Genomic DNA, 19,764 nt, shown 5'->3' with positions numbered 1-19,764 from the left:
TGTTGCAATAGTCAGTGAGCAAAATGATTTAATTTGCTACATTGAGAAGATTAAAAAAAACTGGAACATTGTTGCTCAGTGAAAAACTTTTCAAAAGCTTTTTTTCAGTGTTATTTTAGTCAAGTATCTGCATTGTATTTTTGATGTGCATGCTTCACATGTAAATGTCTACATCCAATGTCCCTAGAAAACTTCTCTAGATCTTTTTTCTAAGAAAAAGGGTGTCAGTGCCTGTGTGTAGTGCACGAAAAAACAAAACAGGGACCCAGTTTAAATCCGGCCTGCGTCACATACTGATCCCATTCCCACTGTCCTATATCCATCTCAACTGTACTATACAAAAAATATACACGCCATTAAATGAAATGATAAAAAAAATCCTTAATCCTTTACATAATCAAGAAAAAAGGGGGATGTTTTCTCCATATATACTAGCCAACGACTGACATTTCATTTTCAAACCCATTAAGAGCATTGGGGAAGATTCTTTTGAAGAATGTAAAGGCTCATGTGAAACATAAATATGTACTTCAATTTGCAGATAAAAAAATTTCATTAAGCCTTTATCGGACATTATAAGCCCTTCTTGCCTCATTTGTAAGTCACTTTGGATAAAAGCATTTGCTAAGTGAGTGTGTAAAACACAAATGATGTTATTTGCATATTGTACTTGTCCTGTCAGTCACAAGCATGCAAACACTTTCCATTTAAATGAGAAGAAAAATATCAAAAATCTAATTTCTTTTTAGGACCAGTATGTTTTATGTATACAGTATATTTATTTTCTTCAAAAATTCACCTTTAAAAACTGCTAAAGATTTTCCTGTGAACAAAATGTCAGGATAATCTTATTTAGTGTAACAATTATTTTATAACTCGATACAAAAAAGTTGAAACCACAGGTACATGTGGTAGACAAACCAAAGAAAAGACTTGCCTTTGGGGCTCTATGTCCACAGATTACAAGGTTTTCAGGCATTTGTCTGTTTTATGTAACTCACTCAACTGTAAATGTTCACAGAACAGAGTGTGAACAATTTTATTGAGGATGTTCGGTAAATTCAGTCACCAAAAAACAAGTCCTAAATCAGAACAGCCATCAGAAATAAAAATCACCAGACCTCATTAAAATAGCAGTAACATGTTCAGGCAGGCGTCCATTTTTATGTTATTTCTCTTACCATCTTTGAAAAAAGCACCCTTCAAAACAACCAGTGCACTACCTGTTCATAAACTGAAGTAATTGTGATTTTGGACAATGGTAGAAGATTCAGGTTGAAGACGTCTCATGAATTTGCTGAATGTCTCTCAATACATTTCTACACAGCACTAGTGTTTTCCTTGGGTTTGGTTGACTTGGTGCCTGGTGGAACTGGGATGGGACGGCGTTTACGTTTTGTTACCTTGCCACTCTGCCCGTTTACGATGCCCTGAGCCATGCCCTCCATATCCTCCACGCCAATATTAATGGCTTCTGCCAGCTCCTTCCTAGTCACAGATACAAACTGTGGGTCCTCAGCCAAGGAGTCTAGACCACCGTCTCTCAGTGCCTGAGGATTCATGGACAATATGGTGTAATAGTCTCTCCTGAGAAGGTATGGAATGAATGTTAAGTACATGAGATGTGTCCTGGTGTATTTACCTGCTGAATGAGTTTGTTGGTGGCTAGTGAAGCTTCTGTTGCTGCTCTCTGGTTCTTTGATGGCCCATATGAGGGGTTACAGGGGAACTGAGAGAGTCAGACACACATGGAGGAGTCAGAGAGGGATATCAAGTAGTCACTGTACTGTGTTTAGCTCAGGAAATGTGAAATCTGTCCACACCTGTGTGATATTGGTCCTCACAGTGAAATCTGACAGCCGTCTGTCATCAACACTTGAGACCCCGCCCACATATGAACTGGAGTCTCCTATTTGTTGCACAGAAAATAATGTCATTTGTACAATAAAGTGTTGTCGATTTCTGTCATATCAGCTGAATTTCTTCATGGTATAAATATTATAAATGACTTGATAGATTATAACTGATTTTTAAATGCTTTTTAAAGAAGTATTTTTATGCTTAAAGAGACTGCATTTATTTGATCAAAAATACAGTAAAAACAGCAACATTGTGAAATATTATTACAATTTATAATGGCTATTTTCTAATTTAATATATTTTAAAATGCAATTAATTCAGCAGTCATTACTCCAGTCTTCAGCGTCACATGATCCTTCAGAACTCATTCTAATATGCTGATTTGGGGCTCAAGAAATATTTCTGATTATTATTAATGTGGAAAACAGTTGTGCAGCTTAATATTTTTGGTAAAGTAAAAACATGATTTTTTAAAGATTCTTTGATAAATGCAAAGTTCAAAAGAACAGCATTTATCTGAAATAAAAATATTTTGTAACATTCAATGTCTTTACTGTCACTTTTGATCAGTTTATTGCATCCTTGCTGAATAAAAGTATAATTATAACATTTGACCCCAAACTTTTGAAAAGTAATGTATATGGTGGCATTTGTTGTAGTGCTTTCAATAAAAATGAATAACATTTCATAAAAAAGTATTTTCAATGTAATACTGTAATTAATAGGTCCTAATAGTAATATAATATTTTTCTAATAAAAAAAATATATATTTGTTTATTATTTATTTAAAAAAATGTCTTCAATCACCTACTCTTTTCACTTACTTATGTCCTCATATGAATAGTTTCTGGTTGCAGCAGCTGACAGTGACTCGTTTTCAAACGTAAACCTGGATGACATACTAAAAACAGCATCAAATGAGCATTGTGACCTTTACAGATACACATTAAGTGCACTTTTCATTATAGGTATCCACTCACTCTTCTATAAAGTTGGCATTGTTATTGGTGTTGGTTGTTGTTGGCATGTTATCAGGGAAGAACTCAGTGTTTGAGAGGAAGACGGAGTCTGGAGGTGACTCTATATCCTCCAGACGAGTCTCCACAAACTGCAGGGGCCTCTGGCTGGTCACCTGTGTGGAGAGGGGGCTGCTGGGCTCAGAGGAGAAGGGGTCTGTGTTGAGTCCAAACAGACCTCCTGTCCGCTGCATGGATAGAGACACAGAGACTATAAGTCTTTATCTACTTGTGTCTATTTCCTTAAGGAGATGCTTTAGTGCAGACCCTGTAGATGCCCTCCTCTCCGGCCTCCAAGACACGCTCCATCTCATCCTCAGCGATCAGGTCACCTGAGATGGCCCTGTGCAGCTCAGGTGCTGCTTCCTCCTCAATGCTACGCAGACCTGCCTGCAAAGTCAGACGGAAATCTTGTTAGTATTTTGCTTGAAAAATGTCCTTTGTATGATGTTTACTACAAGCATTTATCATAAAGTGCACCTTAATCTCATTAGCGTTCTTCTTGGTAGGCCTGTAACCGTAGTATTCCTCCTGCCGCTGCATAAACTTGCGGAAATGTTCCTGAATCAGGAAGGTTGCGTAGAACTTTCCAACGGTGACTTCATCCTCTACAGCCAACAAAATTACATCACAGTCAGACATGGATTGTATTTAAAAACATGTGAATTAAACATAAATGATTATTATCACAGCTATCTCACCTCCAATGGGCGGAATGACCTGGTCCAATAGCTTCATACTGGTCCTCTTCCAGATTGACTTAATGATGGCTCTCAGTTCTTCATTGGCCTGCTCAAAGTTTCCTAACAGAAACATGTAAATAATATACTATGCCGCGAAATAAGCTGCTTGTTAAACATAATCTCAATTACACACCTTCCGTTTTGATTTTCAAAGCTGTTCTGACCAGTGCGAAGAGTGTGGCGTTGAAGGTCACTGTGCCGTCGCTGTTCAGCGGCATGTTCATGGAAATCAGGCGCTGAGGTGGAAGTTCACAAATACAGGTTTGAAATACTCACTGAAAAACACTACTGGTCAAAAGTTTGGGGTCAACACTTTTTTAAATTAATACTTGGATGCTAATCTAAATTAAAATGTTACAATTCTAAAAATTTTAAATTCAAAATTTTTATTGTAGTGTTTACAGTGTTATTGGTAATAATATGAAATGTTTCTTTAGCACCTAATCAGCATATTAGAATGATTTCTGAAGGATCATGTGACACTAAAGACTGGAGTAATGGCTGCTGAAAATTCAGCTTTGCCATCAGGAATAAATTAAATTTTAAAATATATTGAAATACATAACAGCAATTTTAAATTTTAATAATATTTTACAGTATTGCTGTTTTTACTGTATTTTTGATCAAATAAAGACAGCCTTGATGAGCATAAATTTTTTTTAAATTTCCAACCCCAAACTTCTGAACAGAACCAAAAAAAAAGCCAATTCTCTTACCTTACACGCTGAGCGGTGGGGACAAAATTTACCAAAACCCAACGGTGGTTGAATCCTCCGCAGGAGAGTTACTACATCCAGATGTTTGATTCGTCCCCTTTATAAGGACAGAAGACAGTGTACTTTATTATGTTTTAAGGAAAATCATAAAATGAACATCAGGATAAGATGACACTGGTATTGGAGCCTTGTGTGCTTTAACTCACGTTGCTTCAGGGTCATACTCTGCCCAGATCTTCTTGAACTCATCCAAGTGATGCGGGCCGAGGATTGACCAATCGTGAGTGAGGTAATCAAAATTGTCCATAATGACAGCCACAAACAAATTGATAACCTACAAAAAGAGATTGATTTAGTTTTGTATTCTGAGCTGATTTCCAAGTTTACCATGTATAGACTACAAGAGCCTCATATCTGTTTACCAAAAATGCACACAGCATGTAAAAGCTGAGGAAGTAGAAGACAGCGATGCTGGAGCCACAGGTATACTCCTCTCCAGGGACGTAGTCTGATTTGGCATCACAGAGCTTCCCATACATGGAGGCCAGCATGACTTTAGGCCACTGCTCTCCAGTGGCAACACTGTGAACCCACACATTCATCAGTTACCTGATTATTAGACTAAAAATATAGAGTTGAGTGCACTATATGGGCTCTCAAGTTTGCAAAGAATTACTTTTATTAAAGAGGTCATATGACATATGGTCATATCTTATGTATTTGGTGTAATGAAATGTGTTTATATGGTTAAGGTTCAAAAAACACATTATTTTCCACATACTGTACATTATTGCTATCCAGTGCGTTGTGAGTGGCCGAATACCTCAAGCGTGTGACGGAAATGTTACACCCCTTACCATATTGTGATGCACATGTCCGGCCGGAGCGACAAGACAAAAACATTAAAACCCATTATAAAGGAGGCATTTGTTGCATGATCCAGTGGGGACATAATTACGGATTATAATGACTTATACTGTCTTTTTACGCATTGCATCACATCATAAACATAAAACCATGTCTGCATTTGTGATCGGAGAAATGACAAACTACAAATGCTACTCTACACTGCTCAAAACTCGCGTTTGAATCATCAGTGGCAAATTCTTTAAATATAAAAACTTACTTACAGTCTGTGAGTCAGAACAGCCGGCATTGTAGTCTACTCTACCAGGATCAGGAAACAGTCCTTCGTAAAATGTGTTGCACACATCTGAATATTTGGGTTGAACTGTTCTGGAACAGTCTTGTAAATACAACTTAACCACTGATTTCTAGTCGTGTCCTCTTTTGGAAGACCAAACAAAGTATTTTCGCTTTCACGACACACACAGCGTCTTCACGACATGGCGGCGGTGGCAAAAATACTACAGCAAGAATAAAAGTTACGCCTTCTTTCTTTGCGTGAACATTTGGGCGGCGTTATGCAAATCTTCCAACACAGTGACGTAGACATGTGGGGGCGTGTTTAAACGAGGCATTTTAGGAGGGCGTGGACGAGTCTTAACTTTTATAAAGAATATCTCTTTGGGTTTGAGACTTTAGTCTTTGCAACTTTAGGGATCTTATCTATGCACGAACAGCTTGTAACACTCCAAAGAGAAAAGAAAACTTGAAATCGCAGCATATGACCCCTTTAAAGAACAAACAAGCAAAAAAAATAAATTCTCTCAGTACATTGTTGACTCACCGGAACAATAACAATACAGCTTGAGGAAAAGTTTGGAAGTTATTGTTGCGGTTAATCTCTGTACCATCGACCAGAGCAATTTTACCAAACATCTATAAACAGAAGGAGAAAGAGAGAATGAAAGAACTGAAAAAAAAATATATAAGAAGAATGAGAGAAACTACAGGAAATTTAAACAACTGAAGGAAACCAGATAAGTGAAGCTCACCTGCATCCCTATGACAGCATAGATGAAGAAGAGCATGACAATGAGAAGAGCCACATGAGGCAGCGCCTGAAGCAGGAAACACATCATCATAGACTGTAAGATACATTCAGTTAAAGCTAAAGCACTTTTCATTAAAAAATTATATAATAAAAGAAATAAATAAATTTTTATGATTGTTATATTATTAACTAGATATAATTATTATTATTAATTATTTAATTTTCTTTAGTCTTGTCTGACCTGGAAGGACTTAATAAAGGTCCACAGAAGGTTCCTGATCCCCTCTGAGCGATTCAGCAGTTTAATGAGACGCAGCACACGGAACAGCCGGAAGAACGTGATGGAAACTCTGACATTTTCTGCATCCTAAGAATGAGTAGAATTATGAGAGAAATATTTAGTTCCACCTATAAATATTAAAGTGGACATTTTTTAAGTGTTTACAAAGAAAACAAACCAGGATTATGTACGTACAGCTATTGCCTGCATTGGATTCACTTCCTGAAAAAAGAATAGACCCTTTTCACTTGTTTCCATCAGTAATGTAATATAATACAATATTATATAATAGCATATAATATCATATAAAGCAAAAATACATAGCTACACCATAATCTGGTATCATGCATATTTGTGGATATTTAAGCTTCTAAATGAATACAGAATCAAGAATACAGTCAAGACAGAGACGTTACCTAAATTAATTACATAAAGAATAAGGAATAATGAATACAAACCCTTCAAATCAAACCATTTAGGCAAGCACAGTTAGATGAAGCAATAAATTAAGCACATTTTTAAAAAAGCTTTTTCTTTTTTCATCAGTAGGAATCTGCTGATTGAGCCATAAAATCAGTATTATTAATGGCTGTCTAACAAATTCAGTTCTCCTTGCTCTTCGTTTAGTATGAGATAATGTGAGCAGTGTCTGTCCCATGCAGCGCAGAATGATATTTACCGCACAACCATGTAGACACCACAGTCCTCCACTGGCATCCAGCGCAGCCTGAGAACAGAAAGATGAGAAGTCAGGATGATGGATGAGAGATGACATGAGAGAAACGCCAATGCATCTTGCGAATAAGAGACATCAACATAACATCAAAATTAAAATCACACTTCCAAAACAAGTGGTTACTTATATAGACGATAAAAAGTGCATCAAATCACTCTTGGAGATGTGGAGCGGTGTGTATTAAGCAGCTGTGAGAGATGGAAAGAGGGTGGTTCATTAACACATGTGAAATGAATCATGAAAATGGGCCCATCAATGGCCACTGATGAGTAAAGTTGGTTGAATGAGAATAATACTAAGCTGGAGCTGATGAAATCTGTACCTCCTGTGCACTAATGCTGATATTGACTGCTTGCTGTGGTCTGTGCTTCATGTATCGCTAAATACGGGTTTAAAATACAAGCCATTTGAAATGCTTTTGCTTTTGTAGAGACATTAACATAACATATAAATCACTCAGACAATATTTTTAAGTAAGTTTGGAGTCTCAGATTATTGTCATACTCACATCAACCTCACTGAGGACCACGTCAACAATACTACCAACCACGATGACGAAATCAAACACATTCCAAGGGTCTCCAAAGTAACCCTGTGTCATGGCACACACAAAATACCAACAATGTCATAAAATAGAGCACATCTTCTCACACAGTTTCATATGGAAGAAGCAGGTGTACCTTTGCTTTGAATGCAATGAGTTTGACGATCATCTCGCCAGTGAACAGGACAGTGAAGATGAGGTTGAGAGTGTCAGAGAGTTTGGTTATATGATCGGACTGGTTGCAGTGCTGTACCACAGAGAGAAGAGAGGCAGCACATTAACAAAGCAGCCATTTTTAAATTGTTTTATAAACTATTATACAGACTGAATATTGTTCCGACTAACGTACTGACTGAATGGGATTAAGCTTCACTTTATTGGCTTGAAAACAGTGGTAAATGTTAATGTTTTGTAATGGTTGAATTAAAGGCAATATAAATTGAATGTAAAGATAATACATATTACATGCATCAATAAAATGACATAATATTTACTAAAATAATAGAAAATAATACATTTGACACCTAATCAATGTGAAAAACACCCCTATAACCCATTGCCAGTAATTAAAAAAAATTCAAAATATCGACTGAATTAGACTACCACTCAAAATCAGGAAGATTTCTAATGATCATCAAGGCTGCATTTATTTGATCAAAACATTTGATCAAAAATACAATAAAAAAAGGCAATATTGTGAAATATTATTACAATTGAAAATAATTGCTTCCTATTTAAATACATTTTAAAATGTTTTTTAATGTCATTATCAATGACTAAACCGCCTCTTTTGATCAATTTAATGCATCCTTGCTGAATAAAAGTATTAATTTCTTTAAATAAATCTCACTGACCCCAAACCTTTGAACAGTAGTGTATATCAGTATATCATAATATATATTAGCTGTAAATAAATGTAACTTCTATTTAACTGCTTACCTGAATTCCAAGACAGAGTGTGTTGAGCATGATGAGAAAGAACATGAGGTACTCAAAATAGCAAGAAGTCACGAAGTACCAAACGCGGTACTGGTGCGGGTTCTTCGGGATGTAGCATCTGAGGGGCCGTGCTTTCAGTGCATACTGCACACATTGACGCTGGTGAGGGGTGAGACAGAAAGAGAAGATGATTATAAAATTACAGCACAGTAAGCCCAGTTGCATTAACATCATGATCCTGATAAATACTGTATATACAGTAAAAGTGGAGTTAAACCAGGTATATGAAAAGCAGATGTACAGTATACTGTAAACAGGATATTTTACTTAAAATCTGTCTTTCAATTTACACACAAATTCCTGGATTAAATCCCATGTGAAGAACATCAAAGATCACACTGGTTACCTGGTTCTTGTCTAGCTCGCAGTTCTTGTATTCCTGCTCTCCTTGTTTTTGGAAAGTGACGATGACGAAGCCCACAAAGATGTTCATCATGAAGAAGGCAATGATGATGATGTAGATGATAAAGAATATGGAGATGCCCACTCGGTTATTGTACAAAGGGCCTGTGTCTACTGCATTTGAGTCTATAGCCTTATATAGGATCCTGTTGAAGATGAGTGAAGGAAGGTTTTGTGTGAAACATGCTCTTGACTGATGAAAATAGGAGTAGATTTTCACACACTCACTCTGGCCAGCCCTCAAATGTGGAGATGGTGAAGAGAGCCAGCATGCCGTTCAGGACATTGTCAAAGTTGAAATCACTGTTGACCCACATGCGCTGATGGACCTCCATGTCATGAAGAGAGTTTTGCACATGCTTTAAAAATGTTCCCCTAAGAAAAACCAAATGCAAGAACAAAGTTTTAGATGCATATCAGCAGCAACAGGAGGAGGAAAAAGCACAAAATTCAAAGAAATGTGGCAAAAAATACTCACTGACACTCCTCCGCTGTCTTTTGAAGGGGGTCCGTACAATAGTACAATTTGCCCTAATTAAAAGGTAATACGTTTAGCATACAGTAACGAAACACAGGGTTTTATAGCACAATATGGTGGTTGTCTCACCTTGAAGAGCTGCACTCCAATGCAGGCGAACATGAAGTCCAAGAGCATGGTGACCAGGACGATATTCCCAATGGTCTTTATGGCCACAAACATACACTGGACCACGTGCTGGAGATGAAAAATGTATTAATATTTAGAAGATTTTATTATATTTAGTGCCTAATATGTATCATCCTTTGAAGACTGGCCCTAAACCAACCAACCAATTGCTATCCATATTTAAATACACAGACAATCGCCACATCACAAATCAAAGCAGTTTTTTTAGTTAAGATGCTGAATGAATACACACCTTTAACCCTTTGGCCCTGTTGATGGCCCTTAGAGGTCTTAGTACCCTCAACACCCTGAGAATCTTCACCACTGAGATAGTACTCGACCTGCAATACAATAATGCAATTCAATTAGTGGCCTTCACTGTATTTTAATTAAAACTTCACTTGTATGATTAATTCATTAATTTTTTTAAAGAATACTACTAAAGAAACTTGCAATCTGTTTCTTTCACTACACATTATTATATGAAGTCAGTTGTAATCTGCATGTGTTTGATTCATTTAAAAGAAATGGCTCACACACGTTTTTCGTACATATTGAAAAATGTGCAAAAATGCTGCTGGTGGTCATCAGCAGAATAATGCACGTGCGAGAACAGTTAACTGATATTTTTTTATTTATATATTCCTTGTTTAAGACAAAAATATCCTTGTCAAAGCAATAAAATAATGGGTAATGTATACTAAAAACTGAAACCACATCAAATATTATTGAACTTACTCCATGCCCATGGACAAGAGGGAAACACCCACAACAATGAGATCCAAAATGTTGAATGAGTTTCGGCAGAAAGAGCCAGTATGTAGGAACGCTCCATAAACCGTCATCTAAAGATACACAGGTCAGTGCTGAATTAAATGTCAGCCAAAGTACAAATCTGAAAGTAACATGATCAAGTTGACAAGCACATTACCTTTAGCACAATTTCAATGGTGAAGACAGTTGTAAAGACAATGTCGGCATAAGCCAAGACCTGTGAAATGAATGAATGAATGTTCATTTTTAGGAACGGATAACTAATAGTTCAGTTAACGCAATAATCAAAGTTTTTGGTACCTTGTTTCGGAATGAATGGGGGTCGATGGGGTCTTCAGCAGCCAGGGAGATACTGCTGAGGAGGATGAAGAGGAGGATGATGTTGGTGAAGGTCGTGTGGTTGATGATCCTGTGGCAAAGCTTCCGGAACCTTTCGACAAACAGCATTAGTAAATCATTTTGGGCCAATTTGTTAAAAGTCTAGTTCTATATGTAGTTTTAGTGGTCTACATGGTATTATAAACCAGGCCATAAAGCCTCACTTGTTTTGTGGGCCAAAGATGAAAAAGGAGCTGGCCTCAGGCATGGGCACCACTGTCTCCTTCAGCTGTAGGTCAGCCATGGGTCTGGGTCTGGGGCTGATCGGGATCTCTGGTTCCTCTTCCTCATCATCACCTGAGTAGGAGAGAAAGATTATAGCATGGTCTACTCAAAAACATTATGCTTATTTGTGATCTACTTGTGTGAAATAAGATTTATTTGGATTAGCATTGATCACAAAGCCGTTTAAGCTGTGAAGCTAATTAAATTTTGCACAGCTCGAAAATCAAATGAAAATAGCCAGGCCTGTGGTTTGAATGTGCTCCATAAATGAGCTTGGGGGCTGGAGCTAATAATACATTTTACTTATAATAGATCAGCTATCTTTGAACTTCATCCATTACATGTTTAGAGAGGTACTGTGAGGTCTGAGCCAGCATTTTATGAAGTGCAGAGCCCTCAAATGATATATAAAGTCTTGTGTTAGAGTCTTTCAGCCTTACCTGGAAAGTCTGCAGGAGGGAAGGGGTCTTTCACTTCATTAACATTTGATTCAAACTCATCTATCTTGAGCTAGAGACAAAATCATGAAACTTGTTTAGGCATTTACACTTTGTTTATTTAGCAGACAATAAGAGCCTAGCATCAGAGCCTAACATTTTTGATGTGGCTGATTGAAGACCTGATGTAGTGAATCATCCTAATAGACTAGACAGAAAGCCAACTAGTAAAGTATTGCAGTAGGCATATACAGTATATATAAAATAATATAATATAAGCACAGTGAGCTCTTTTGTGTCAGATGTACCTTTGCTGTGGTGGGCATTCCCTCAGTTTTTGACCTGGACTCCATTAGTCTCTTAGCCATCAGGGCCTTCTCCTCCTCACTTTTCTCTGGCAATGTTCTTATTTGAAAAACATAAGACAAAATGTTGTTTAGTAATATATAGATATGCAAATACATTCAAAAGTTTGGGGTTAGTAAAATTTCCTTATGTTTTTAAAAGAAGTCTCTTATGCTCACCAAGGCTGAATTTATTTGATCAAAAATAAGGTAAAACAGTAATATTGTGAAATATAATTACAATTTAAAATAACTGTTTCTATTTTAATATCTTAAAATGTAATTGTGCTTTTGATGGCAAAGCTGAATTGTCAGCAGCCATTATTCTAGACTTCAGTGTCACATGATCCTTCAGAAATAATTCTAATATGCTGATTTGATACTACAGAAACATTTCTTCTTGTCAAAAACAATTGTGCTGCGATTTTATTTTATTTTTGTGGAAACTGCAACATTTTTCAGGACTCATGAAGAAAAGTTCAAAAGAACAGCATTTATTTGAAAAAGAAACATTCGCTACATAATAAATATGACTTTTGATCAGTTTAATGCATCCTTGATGAAATAAAATTATTAATTAATTGTTCTTTTACCTCATGAGTTTCCTTAGGGCCTTCTCCTCTGCTTTCTCTTTCTGTGCTGCTGTCAGACTCTCAGCCTCGGCTAGATTGTCCACAGCGATAGCCAAGAAAACATTCAAGAGAATGACTATGTAACCACTTGCTAAGGAAAAGTCCAAACAAACTTATCGCAACAATACAACATTACTGGTTGTGAAATACTTCTCACTTAGCAGCAGAAACAATTGCAAATGTTTATTTTATATTGAGTGCTTTGCTATATTCTTTTAAACACACTGAATTCTCATTTATCATCTCCAATCAGTTCTGACAAATTCATAACATGGACATGAAAATAATGACATATGCTTCAAAAGGATACAGTTTCCACAGACATACAGAATTATGAAGTAAATGCTGACAAGAATTCCTGGGGATTGAGGTCCGCCATGAGCCATGATTCCATTGTACATAATGGAGTCCCACTCCTCTCCAGTTAGGACCTGAAAACAAAGCCCAACCTCACATAAACAGCTTCTGTAATCAGAGCACAATTTCACTAAAACTGCAGTTGAAGTACCTGGAAAACACTGATGAGGGCCTGTGGGAAGTTGTCAAAGTTACTGCGCTGAATCACTCTGTCAGGGAAGTTCAATTTCCCACCAAACACCTGCATACCCAGGAGGGCGAAGATGACAATGAAGAGGAAGAGGAGCAGGAGCAGGGAGGCGATGGATTTCACTGAGTTGAGTAAGGATGCCACTAAGTTATTAAGTGATGTCCAGTACCTAATGACCAATGAGAGGAAATAACAGTCTTGGTGAAGGAAACATGTATTTTGTGTATGAGAGGTCATTAAATTAAAATAAAATAAAATGAACATTTCAAAATATTGATTTAATAAATAAATGATATATTTCTCAGTGTAAAATCCAGGGCAAAAGCCGAAGATAGCAAGTAAAGTAGTTGTACTAATAAGGTACTCTTCTCATTACTTCAGAGTAAAAGTTGGAAAATAAGGTAAAATAAGGACGTTAAGACAGATGGTAGTAAGATTTGGAAATTATTTGGAAATGTATAATAACTTAAGGTTTAAATAAATGAACATACCTTGTGAGCTTGAATAAGCGCAAGAGTCGTATGCATCTCATCACAGAAATCCCCAGTGGTGTCATGATGTTTGACACAACCAAGAATATCTCCAGTATTCCGATCGTGACCACAAAACAGTCAAATCGGTTGAAGATGGACATGAAGTAGGCTCTCGGACCAAATGCATACATCTTCATAACCATCTCAATCGTGAAACAGGCGAGTAGAATTACATTGGCAGTGTCTGCAAACAGGACCGAGACTCATCAAGATCTTACTTCATTCACCAAAATAAATATATAATAAAATCACTAGAATTACTCAATGATTCTATTTGAAAGATACAACAACTTTTATATACTAAATAAGAGTTGGGAATCTTGTTGGGAATGTATTGTAATGTATTATCTAATGTATTGCTTAATGGAACATACCTTGAAAACTTGTTAACCCCTCAGTCTGGTTATGATGCTCCATCGCAATGACCAGGGTGTTGAGTAACACAACAAGGAGAACCCACCAGTTGAAGAATTTAGATTTCACCCAAACATGACACTTTCTCCGTAAAACAATGTTCCAGCGGCGTGCGAGACGGCTGCGGATTACACAGTAAATGAAGAATCAGTCTTTGGTTAAATCATGATGCATATTTTTGCTCTTGATTGCACACTCACTAGAAATAGATCACCCTGTTGATCCCCTCCATCTGGTATAAACTGTCTGTCTCTGAATCAGTGTCCTTTCTAAGAAGAAGAAGTGCTGGAGAGTAAATCAAAGCAGGGAGAAACTTTAAAGATGCAGCTCCTGTGCTTTTTTTTGAATGACATCAGACAGACAGTTCGATAGGATGACATAAAACATATGTAAAAAGGACTGTAATAGCACCATTACCCTCAGAATCTCCATCCATCACTTCAGCATGAGTGATCCATTCCATGTAACCTTTCAGATCCTCATCCATTTGTTGTCGCTCTCGTAGCTTTTGGTACTCTCCTCGTGACCGTGACTTCTCCCTTTCCTTAGTAAACTCCCTGCATTGAGGAAAAACTCGTCTCAGTTAGGCCACTTAACCATGTAGTTGAGTTTGCTGAAATGGCTTCCTGGTCATGTGATATTCTTGTATTTTTAAGTCTCTCAAGTAGTTAAGATGAGCCATTTAATTTGATTAAACAGATCTGTTTCCCATAAACCATTTCAGAAGACTCCTTCAGTCAGAGTGTATTTGGATGGAATAATAATAAAGACTTCCAAACTTGTTAACCAAACTTTAAGCAGTTAGTATTAAAACCTTTTATTAAAAACATAGCCAGAGCTAATACCCGCTCAATACTCCAAGGACGAGGTTGAGGATGAAGAAGGAGCCCACAAGTATCAGAGTCAGGAAGTAGATCCAGGGCCAGTCATTCCCCATGGCATCGTTAATCTAAAAGATAAAATCATCACTAATTTGACAAACATTAAATTTGGATTTGTTCCAAAAATCCTGTCATTGACAAACGGTCAGTCTGTGCATTATTTGTGGGAATTTTTCTCTTTCTGCAGTTTACATCTTTGCACTAGTAGGTGGCGAAAAGTGTTATGAATGAGTCATCGAACCAAATTAGTTCAAACACACTGACTCGTTCAGGAATACAACACAATTTCTGTGTCTTTCTTGGAGACAAAAAAGAGGTCTAGAGACGCCATTCAAAATAAAATGAACTTCTTTTAACTTGATTTCTTGAATGTTACGTAATGCGCGTGATGCTGCAAAATATGCAAGGTCATACACGGTTGTCCAGCATGTTTATAAAGTAAAATGATTAAAAAGCAGTGCAACGCAAGACGCATTGTCAAAGATCGGGAAAAACAGGGTCTCGAGTTAATTCTGCTTTGACTTCATTTGGAATTATTTTGTTGATCAGTGCAAAAAAATGGAAATACTGTGTAAGTTACACACTATTAATTTTTTTATTTTTGTCTATTGAATTTCAGCCTTGTTATCTTGCTGTTGGTCTGAATGTCACCATAATTTAATTGTATTATATATAGCCTATACTGCTTGTTAAATTTATAGTGTCCCATCATTAATTTTTTTACTTTAGCATAGAGAAGTTTAATTATTGCCTGATAATATAAATGAATGTAAAGAGAGTAAAGAGTAGGATTATCATGTCCATAAGTAATTACCCAGTAGAGAACATCAGTCCAGCTCTCCATTGTGATACACTGAAAGACTGTGAGCATGGCAAAGCCAAAGTTGTCAAAATGGGTGATGCCAAAGTTGGGACCAGGCCAACCTGCCCGACATTCAGTGCCATTGATGGTGCAGCGGCGTCCGTGTCCAGCCTGAGCACAGGGCGATGGCTTCTCATTCTCCCTGATGGCAATGATATCTGAAACAGAGGTTGAACAGTACTGGCATTGATTTGTCAATTCGCTATACATATATTCATTTATTTAAATTCAGACCCATAGCTGCATATTAAGCTGAGTTGGGAGAAAGTGGAAAGAGTGTGTGACCTACATACCATCAAAGCTTGAGTCATGAAATAAGCTTGTGTAAAGAGGATTTATCATTGCTTTAAGTGTTTATATGCAGTATATGAAACAAAAAATGTTACCAGAACAGCAAAGTTCTGTGTCCACATGGGGTAAAATGATCTCATCATTGTGCAATAAGTGGACCCTCAATGTGGGACAGAACAGTCATATCAATAGAATCTATGTTAATTTCTCATTAGATGCATCATGAAAATCCCCTTCTGAGATTTGAGTGTATTTATAAAGGCCTCACTTGTACCTTTTGGACACACACATCACAAATCAAAGACTAAATATAAAACTCATCACACAAAACAGCACCTGCTAGCATGGTATATTTTCAGTTTGTAAAACATGTTCTAAATTGCATTCTAGGTATATAAACCCATAATTATATCTAACTTGAACTCTTAAGAGCTTATGCAAATCACATATTTGTCCTGTGTAACCGCCAACTGGGCGAGAACGTTAGCGCACATGTATCAGCTTCAAAACATCTATGTCCCCCTTATAACCCAAGGGCCAAAGACCTGAGTAGGCAAAAATCTGAACAACACTTTATCTTGGACATGTCTAAGCATCTCAGATTTTTTGGCAACACACCATGAGGTGTGTGTCAAGACATAACTATCCCTTTACTCCAGTTCACCTGTGCCATAATATTCTTTGCTACCCTCAGTAGCAAAAATATTTTCAAAATTAGCTGATGTAACGTTACTACTTCAAATGACCTGTAATCAGAGATTATTCATTTAACATATATGTTCTCCTATGGTAATTGTAGTTTAAGAACTTCTCACCAATGTTAAGTTGGTGTTGTTGGTGTCCTCTTCAGGCATGGGCAGAAACACAGCCAGGGCTACACAGTTAGCGAAGATAGTTAGCAGGATAATGATTTCAAAGGGTCTGATGGAGTCTGCTCAGGAAAATAATGAGTAGACACGGCAAAAACAACCACTGGAAAATGGAGGTAATTATTTTTCACATTCAAGTTGGGGGTGGATATGAGTACGGATTGCATCAATCTGATTTAACCAAAAATTAACCAGAGCCAAATACATGTAAAACTGGCTTTGGTGATTAAACAAAAGAGAGAGACTTTGGGTAGTTATTTGGTCAGTAGCTAATTAGAATCACTGACACACAAACCATCTAGTAAAGGTGGTTTTACCTCAGAGTAAACATTTACTAGGACAGTTTAAACTACATGACCCACAGTCTCCAACGAACTGTAATTATTTGTGAATTTCTGCCATTAGTGGAATCAGAATTTCCCTGCCAGCTCAGAATCATGTCCACTAGTGATCCCACGCAACAGCTGTACACAACCAGAGTATCATTAAACTGTATAAATACACCTATGCAAAAAAAAAAAAGAGCTCCAAAATTACATCTCCTATTCACCTCAGTACAAAAGCTAAAACACTTCTACTTGAAAATCTTCTATTCACATTTATATGCGTCTTGCTTAATGAACTAATCAGGAACTGAAAGTTTCACTTCGTAAAGCAAATGTTTGCTGTATATGTCAGTTTTGTCTCCAAGGGTGGTCTCAAAGAGGAAGTTAAGAAGCCGTTTCCAACTTTTTCTGAAAGGCAACAGTAAATTTTTGTTCTTGTTGTGAATTTAGGAACTTGCATTTATGAAAGATTCTTAAAAATATTTTAATTGTATTTACATATACAAAATTTCCAATCTAAAGCCTATGAAACAAAAACTGTAAATAGGGTCGATTAACACAAGTTTAAAGTCTTATTAATAGTGCATTTGCTGACTGGCTGTAAATAGGCTGGGGTTCATCCTTATCTTCCATGTAAAGACCTGATCCAACTGCTTCCAATTGACCGTGGTGAGGCTGACACATAACAAAAGCTTAACACCTTCAGTTCACAACTGAGACACAGATTTCAGCACCTTAAGAGACACTAAACCTGGGGATTATAAAAAACAACTGTCTGTTTTTATTTTCTCCACCTCACAGATGAAGATATCTATAATGGAGCAAATATCTCAGTCTGGTTTTGTTGAACATAAGACACAGAGTAAGACAGATCAGAGTTATGGTTGCATGCTTTTTCTGGCATGCATGCTAAACCAGCTCTCTGGGGGATGGATGCCTTTCTAAAACACACCCATCTCAATTATGATTCAAAACTATACAAACATCAAACCACAGTCCAAAAGGATGGAAACTAAAATGGATGTAAGTTTGAAGGATACTTCCATTCCACAATGTTGATGCAGGTCTTCCGGAAAGGGTTTTTGAGCGTGAAGAAGAACAAGGAACGTGGCGGTCGAGGGTTTCCTCCTGTGGCCTGTAGTTTCTTGAGTTTCTCCCTTTGCTTTCTTTTCAGTTCTTCTTCATTCATGATGAACGAGGCCAAAGCTGCCACCCCACCACTGCCCGACTCCATTTTGAATCTCCCAAAAGTAGTCTTCTCAATTCCTCATAAAAAATAGCCAAAACCTGAAATGAGAGTCCTAGTTTAGCAAATCCTTGGTCTTCTTAAGTCCAGGTCGGATCTTTAGTATGGTCCTAAGCTTCATCCACCATCTCGCCCTCTCTGAGAAGGCACAGTGTACCTTCTTGGCCCTGGCCCCTGCTGCAAACCTACACCAGACAAGCAGACATTGGAGGGGAAGGGAGTATTTAGGCACAGCTGGCCCCTTCTGAGGGATATATATAGACGGGCAGTCAGTGTCCATTCTTGGGGGTGCGGAGGCAGGTGGAGGAGGGGATGGGCGGCCTTGGGGTGCAGCAGATGAAGAAAGAGAATGACTAAGGTTCTGTAAGAGAAATTCAGCTGCTTATACAACACCACACATAAGACATTAAAAAGGAGAAAACATTAAGAATAGGACACATAAAATATTGAAATATGCCAGGCTTTTTTCCTAAGCAGCAGATGAGCGTTACTCATAGTGAATTTTCTCAAGAAAAAAAGCTGTACAAAGAAAGTTGGCAACATTCTTTATATATTTAACATTTTAGTGCATTTTCACATAAGCAACAATATTTCAGCTGTAAAACAGCTGCAAGTTGTTTGGATACATACTGGAAAATGATTATAGCAGCAAATACGATAGTCAAGCAAAGACCTTCAAATTCCTTCACATTTTGAGGTGCAAAATCAATATTTTTGGATGTCTGTAAATCAGAAAATCCAACAAAAGTGTCAAGCATATTAGAGGAAGCTTATGATATACTATTCAACAGTGCTGATCACTTAAAGCCACTTATTCCTTCACTATTATAAATTTATACATTTATTTATAATTATTCATTATAATCTGACATTTAAATGTGCCATCCTGAACAGTATTATCAGCTTGCAAACAAATAAACTAGGAATCATTCAATACATTTTGTGGTAATTCAAAGTGAAACTACAACAGTGCAATGACATTTTACACATTCATAAGCGCATCTATATTATATATACCTGTCCACATCAGTACTCCCAGATCACACAGCACACTTCCATGTAATCTCATTCTTTGCAATGTTATTTCAAAGCAAAATAGTGACAGGACCGATATATTCAAGTTATTGTGTGAGAAATGTAAAGGTGACCGTGGGTGTGAGACCAAC

The 19,764-nt window shown here is 37.1% G+C and overlaps 1 protein-coding gene across 1 annotated transcript; it reads right to left on the bottom strand.

Moving 5' to 3' along the window:
- Positions 1–781: 781 nt before the first annotated feature.
- LOC107550462 (dihydropyridine-sensitive L-type skeletal muscle calcium channel subunit alpha-1) lies at positions 782–19,093 on the bottom strand. The gene is made up of 42 exons (XM_016231745.1): positions 18,393–19,093; positions 16,966–17,078; positions 15,819–16,024; positions 14,969–15,072; positions 14,541–14,680; positions 14,324–14,408; positions 14,084–14,244; positions 13,668–13,893; positions 13,138–13,345; positions 12,940–13,060; positions 12,591–12,705; positions 11,962–12,058; positions 11,657–11,726; positions 11,156–11,288; positions 10,914–11,043; positions 10,771–10,830; positions 10,578–10,684; positions 10,093–10,180; positions 9,801–9,908; positions 9,672–9,724; positions 9,422–9,568; positions 9,138–9,339; positions 8,732–8,890; positions 7,929–8,039; positions 7,757–7,840; positions 7,192–7,239; positions 6,708–6,734; positions 6,474–6,599; positions 6,234–6,299; positions 6,026–6,117; positions 4,758–4,917; positions 4,542–4,669; positions 4,336–4,432; positions 3,753–3,855; positions 3,578–3,679; positions 3,357–3,484; positions 3,144–3,266; positions 2,841–3,064; positions 2,685–2,761; positions 1,824–1,909; positions 1,643–1,729; positions 782–1,550 (listed from the first exon to the last, which is right to left on the bottom strand). Exons 1-42 carry the CDS (start codon positions 18,584–18,586, stop codon positions 1,320–1,322), a joined length of 5,127 nt encoding a protein of 1,708 aa, XP_016087231.1. The 5' UTR covers positions 18,587–19,093; the 3' UTR covers positions 782–1,319.
- Between the last annotated feature and the right edge of the window lie 671 nt (positions 19,094–19,764).

Source organism: Sinocyclocheilus grahami, unplaced genomic scaffold (assembly GCF_001515645.1).
Source record: "Sinocyclocheilus grahami isolate Dianchi unplaced genomic scaffold, SAMN03320097.WGS_v1.1 scaffold399.1, whole genome shotgun sequence".
In the NCBI taxonomy this organism is placed as follows: Eukaryota; Metazoa; Chordata; class Actinopteri; order Cypriniformes; family Cyprinidae; genus Sinocyclocheilus; species Sinocyclocheilus grahami.
The sequence above is the reverse complement of the archived record's forward strand: the minus strand, read 5'-3'. Positions and strand labels throughout refer to the sequence as shown.